Source organism: Mus pahari, chromosome 4 (genome assembly GCF_900095145.1).
Source record: "Mus pahari chromosome 4, PAHARI_EIJ_v1.1, whole genome shotgun sequence".
NCBI classification, from domain to species: Eukaryota; Metazoa; Chordata; class Mammalia; order Rodentia; family Muridae; genus Mus; species Mus pahari.
This window is the reverse complement of record NC_034593.1, coordinates 79605341-79611340: the sequence shown is the minus strand read 5'-3', so window position 1 is coordinate 79611340 and position 6000 is coordinate 79605341. Positions and strand designations below refer to the sequence as shown.

Here is a 6000-nt window from a genome sequence, read left to right as displayed (position 1 = left end):
AAAAAAAAAAAAAAAAAAAAAAGAAGAAAGAAAGAAAAAAGACAAGACTGGATGTATCCCCTGCCCCGCCTAGCCCCAGCCTGGAGCCTTCCTTCTGGACAGAGTCCCTCGGCCTCCTCACAAGCTCCTTTGGTTGCTTACTTCTTGTTGTCAGGATCTTTCTCATTGATTTTCTCCAGCACGTTGATTTCTAGTCGGGCTGCTTCCTTGTACTTCTCCACATTCTTAATGATCTTCAGGGCAACTCGTGCTCCGCCCCTGTAAGGCAATTGGGGAGGCTTTTGTTGGGTTCAAGCACATCTCAGACTGAATGATCAGTGAGTAATTAATGGATCAGACTAAGAACTCCTGTCTGTCTAATGCCCTGACAATCGTCTCTGCCTAACAGATGTGGAGTAAGCGGCAGGACATTAGTTACCTGCGATGGTCCACACACTGCACAACTCGGCCGAAGGTCCCTTCTCCTAAGGTGCTTACAATTTCATCTGAAACGAAAGAAAGCAGGGTCGGGGAGAGGGAGGGAGAAAAGGGGGGGAATGAGGTGAACTGGAAGAAAATAGGGCACAGCAACCTGGGGTGAGGAGATGAAGGAAGGGGAACAGATATAGATGGTTGCAGGGGAAGAAACCCCTGTGTGACTCCCACCACCTTTAACCCGGGGCCATGAGATCTGGGAGTGGACAACAGGTCAGTTCTCAACAGCGACTCAAACCACCCAGACGAGCAACACCACTGAGAAAGGCACAGGAGGCTGTGACCTGGGTTGGCACGGGACATTAGGATGGCTATGGGACCATTACAGGCTATAGGATTGTTACGATTTGGCTTGTACATCGCTCTTGTAGCCAGTCCCCGACGTGGTAGATGAGGTGGCCCTCAGCGTCGTCCTCTACACTCTTGGCTCTCCGGCTGCTGTGCTGCTGTCGGGGGGTGGGGGGGGTCGGAGCAAGCCAGGTGTCGGATCGGGGGCCGGAGGGAGACGGGGTGGGTGGTGTAGGGGTCACCGGTCACAGGCGCCCAGCCAGGGGGGACAGACGATGATGGGGGACAGTGGAAGGGAACACGTCAGATGTGCTAAGGCGGATCGGTGTGAGAAGAGAGAGCGGCGCATAATCCCAAGTCCCCAAACCCAAATCAGGACAGGGAAAGGCACGGGCAGAGCAAGAAAGTGATGATGTTGCCAGTGTTACCCAGAACCCCATGCTCTATGAAGCACATTTCTAGGCAGACGCAGTTTCCCCTCGCCCCCCAACCCAAATTTGCCCACTGAGGGGCCACAGACTCCAGGACTTGGGAGACACAGGTCTTTCAAAACCAAGATCTTCATAAAAACCACCACAGAGGCCCTAGGGGCAGAGCAGCTGCTCCCGACATATCCAAGATATCACTGAGGGCATAGAGGATGTATGACCTTCTATCGCCAAAGTAGATTTGGGAACTGTGGAGAGTCAGAGAGCTCCCAAGAGGGTAGGCATACTTAGTGCCCACTCCAATGTTCATGCTCCCAAGCATGACTGAGAACAAGGGGACATTTTACTCATCAGGGTCCCTGAGGGACTGAAGAAGAATGGGGAGAGTAAAAGGCCTGGGCTGGCACTCACTGAAGATGAGCGGCTGAATGTCCGGCTACGTCTTCTCCGCCTTCTGTGTTTCCTTCGGCTGCTGCGCTGGCTTCGGTAACTGCTGTTCTCTCGGTGGTATTCATAGGAATGCCGAAAGTCTGTGTCATAGTAGGCCTCTCCTCTGTCCCGGCTGCAGTCATTGCGCCTGTAGCTGCCACAGTATCGACGATCGTACAGCCGCCGATCAGATGAATGATCATCATAGCTGCTTTTGGATAACAAATACCCACTAGGAATGCCAGTCCAGGCCACATTCCCCGCCACAGCAGGCAAGGAGGTCCTTCCTAGGAAGAAGAACCCCAGTGGTGCTTCCACAAGCCTACTGTCACTAAGACCTCCTCAAAGGCACCTGCACAAGTCCTCTGGGGGCACACTTCCTCCCCCTCTCCAATAATACAAGGGAACAAAGAACCAGGCTGCTCTCCACTGTTTCCAAATGAAATTCAGCCCTGCTCTAATCCAGTCCACTCCTCTCCATATCACTCAATTATTGAAACACTGCAGACCCAGCTTGTTAGCACATGAGTTCTCTGTAGCTGTTAGTGCATGGCATGTGCTTCCTGTCAGCTGAACACACTTCCTCCTGATTTTCTTTTCTTTCTTTTTTCTTTTTTTTTTTTTTTTTACAGGTTTCTGTGTAGCCCTGGCTGTCCTAGAACTCACTCTGTAGACCAGGCTGGCCTTGAACTCAGAAATCTGCCTGCCTCTGCCTCCCAGTGCTGGGATTAAAGGCGTGTGCCACCACTGCCTGGTGCTGCCTGATTTTCACTAGTCACACTAGGCAAGTTTAGGTATCTCTTTCTTTAATCAGACATGGCAATGCACACCATTAATCCCAGGGTTCTAGGAGAGGTGACAGGTGTTATCTCAGATTTCAAGACCACCCTAGTCTACACAGAAAGTTCAGGTTGAGCCAGGGCTACACAGTAACACTTTGTCTAAAGAACAAAAGTAAAAGGGCTAGAGACAGCCCACTGGTTAAGAGCACTGACTGCTCTTTCAGAGATCCTGAGTTCGATTCCCATGACCCACATAGGAGCTCACAGGAATCCCATACTCTCTCCTAACGGACAGGGGCACCAGGCATGCATATAATGCAAGGTATACACGTGGATAAAACATCTATACACATAAACAATTTTTAGAAGTTGTTTTCCCTGAACTACATATATCCAGAAGCATTCCAACAATGCCTGGTGGGTACAACTTTAATCCCTGAGTACTTCCTCTAGAAAGCACTTTTCAAAAAACATGTTTTCCCCCTTTTGAGAGCCTCATCATGTAGACCTGGCTGAGCTCAAACTCAGTATGAAGCCCAAAGTAGCCTTGAGCTCATAATCCTCCTTACCTCACCATCCCAGGTGCCCACCACCAACCCCCCTCCCCTCCCCATCCCAGGTGCCCACCACCAACCCCCCTCCCCTCCCCATCCCAGGTGCCCACCACCAACACCCCCCTCCCTTTCTTTGCAATGGCAGGAAGTGAACCCCAAACCAAATCCATGTCAGGCACATTAGTCCATGCCTAGGCCCTTGGCCTTCAACCAGCTGCTGAGCCCACTGCCTCATCGTGTAACGTAGCCAGTGACCTGCAATCAGTCTCTCTTACCTTCGGGACCGAACGTGGTAGCTGTCCTCCCTCCGCCGCCGCCTTGTCCGGTCACTGCTACTTGACCAGGAGCGACTTCTTCTTCGCTTATGCTTTCGGCTCCGATAGTGTTCGTGGTAACTCCCCCGCTCTGAGGAATGGTACCTTCGGGGATGGGGCATCTAGAGAGGAAGGCAAGGCAGAAGGTAGGGACACTGAGTTTTCATAACTGCTCTCGTGGAATGCTTCTGCTAAAGACGCAAAGCTGCTTTCTGCTCCTACGCCCTTCAGCACACAAACGCCTCGCTTTTCCTGGTTATAATTTTCCCTTTATGGACTATACAGCCACCTACAAATTTTGGCTGAAAACTCAAGAAAGTCAAATTCAGTTGCTCTACCTCAAACAAGGCTCCATGAAGACCTTCTGGTCTGAGCCACAGTTCACGACAGGTGACAAGTGTGTGACTGATAAATATTGCCACAGTTCATCTCTGCTGCCATCTAACATGCGCAGCTGTGCCATCCTGAGTGCTTCACAAGCAAACAAAATAAAGCTTTAGTTTACATGGTTGTTTTAGTTATTAACAGCTCATCTTATCTCCCCCACTAGGCTAGGAGTGTCACTCGGGCAATGATTCAGCTTCCCAGGAGTTTACAGATGACTGGTAGTAAATGATAACAAGTTCCAGGGATCAGGATGTGGTCCCACAAATGTCTCTCATATGCCTGGCCAAATTTTTCACAAAGTTGTAAAACAGCACAAGGGAAGCATGACACTCTGTATGTCCCCACCACCACTGGATTTATTACTCGGGAAATCACTGCGCCTTTCCTTTCCTTTTGGGTTTGAGACAGGGTTTCTCTATGTTGCCCTGACTGTTTTGAAATTGATTTTGTAGACTAGGGGGGCCTGGAACTCACAGAGATCCACCTGCCTATGCCTCCCAAACACCGAGATTCAAAGGGTGCTCCACTGCGCCAGCCCTTTTCTTTCTTTCTTTCCTTTATTGAGACAAGGTTCCATTATGTAACGCTGGCTGGGCTAAACCTGCTAAGTATATCTGGCAGAACTTGAACTCAAGAGATCTTGTTAGCATCTGCCTCCTGAGTGCTGGGATGAAAGACTTGCAAAACCACACTTGACATATCCTAAGCTGCCCTTGATTTTGATACGTAGCTTAGGATGGCCCTGAATATCTTCTGCTCCTCCTAATTCAGTTCCAAGAGCAGAAATTACAGATGGCTGGGGCTTACAAAGGCTGGAGATCGACCCAGGACTTCATGCAAGCTAAGTGACCATCAACTGAACAATATCCCTAGCCTACTAAGTACTTCTTAATTACTATCAGTAATACTTGGCTGGCAGGCAGGCCCCCATTAAATGAAACTGGACTAACTAGGGTTCATGAGTCCTGTTTTGGTCAAAGGGGAAAAATCAGAGGGAAATCACTGTCATATCCAGCAAAAGCACTAGATGGTCTGAATACGACGGGCCTTGGGGGCAGTCTTTACCCAGGACTGAGAACATGAGGTCTGTAGGTTTGACTCCAACATCTGGTTGCCATTCTCAGCCGCCTCCTCACAACCTTCTTAAATTAAGGAAAGTGAACCTATGGTAAACTGGCCTAAAGTGGCTGACAGGAAACCAAGAAGATGCGAGCACGAGGCTTTGCCAGGTAACCCAATCTTGATTAACTTAATGAACATAAATGCCATCTCACTTTGGACACCTACCAACAAAGCTACTGCGGTCTTTCCTAGAAAAGCATATCTACTCTAACTTTCTCAACTTCTAAACCTTGGTTCTTCCTTGCTTACTCAGAGAAGCTAGAATAATTCCCTACACTCAAACTCTTCCTCTACACTGCCATCTTAACACTTTTCGGTTCGTGTTAAACCTTTGGTCCAACTTTTGCACGTCTGGGACCGCTCGCGTCTCATCACTTCTACGGCTCCTCCAAGTTTACTATAGGTCTTGCTGCTGCTACACCGAAGCACGTCGACCTCCCTCCCTCTCATCTCGCTACTCTGCTGCCTCGAGAGCCCGACACTCCTAATTTCTCCCTATCCCGTTGCCGTCCGTCTGGCGGTAGCCATCTTTCCGCGGCCCCAAGGTCCGCCAGCCCGCGCGCTCACCGTTCTGGCGGCGAGGCCCGTGCGCTTGTCCCACAGGAAGTCCGTGATGGCGGCGGCACTGCGGCCGGAGTCCCGGCACCCCCGCGGCGACGAAGTGCGGTTCCACCCCCCAACCCGGGGCCCTGGGACCTCCCGCCCCGTTCCCGGGCTCTGCTCCAGTCCCGCCCGCCCGGGCTCCGTCCCCGCCCCCAGGATCCGCTCGGCGCCTCTCGCACCGCCCCCGCCCGGGGCCCGATCCCAGCTCGGTCTCCGGCTCTGGCCTCTCCGCTCCGCCGCCGCCGCCGCCGTGAGCGAGCACGCACGCACAGACGCACGCACGCCCTGCGTCACTTCCCAGCCTCTGACGGGCTCCGCCCCCCGACACCCGGCCCTTCGGGGCAGCGCGCCGCTTCCCCTGCGTCTTCCAGAGTCTGGGAAGCGCTGGGTGCGCCTCTTGGTTCGGATCCCGAGGCGCTCAGAGCTTGTCACATGTTTGTTGATTCTCAGTGCCTTTTTATCCTTTTCCATGACACCTTCCTCTTGCTCTTCACCAGAACACAATTTGTGGCTTATTTAATATTGGCTGTTTAAAGGGTTGTTATTTACATTGTATCGCTATTGAGCAAACGACCCCAGTGAGGCTTTGTAAAGTCTGGTTCTTCAAACAAAACTGGAA

General features: G+C 51.5%; 1 protein-coding gene across 6 annotated transcripts in view; it reads right to left on the bottom strand.

Annotated features, from left to right (window-relative positions):
- Window positions 1-5651, bottom strand: part of Clk2 (CDC like kinase 2) — a 12003-nt gene extending 6352 nt beyond the window's left edge. The window contains exons 1-6 of one of the 6 annotated variants that reach the window (XM_021197123.2): window positions 5346-5651; window positions 3231-3391; window positions 1602-1830; window positions 833-917; window positions 419-485; window positions 142-258 (exon numbers count right to left, since the gene is read on the bottom strand). In XM_021197123.2, the coding sequence (XP_021052782.1) occupies window positions 142-258; window positions 419-485; window positions 833-917; window positions 1602-1830; window positions 3231-3391 (659 nt within the window). In that variant the 5' untranslated portion in view covers window positions 5346-5651. The other 5 variants (XM_021197124.1, XM_021197122.2, XM_029537427.1 and 2 more) reach the window with 5 other exon arrangements.
- Window positions 5652-6000: the final 349 nt, after the last annotated feature.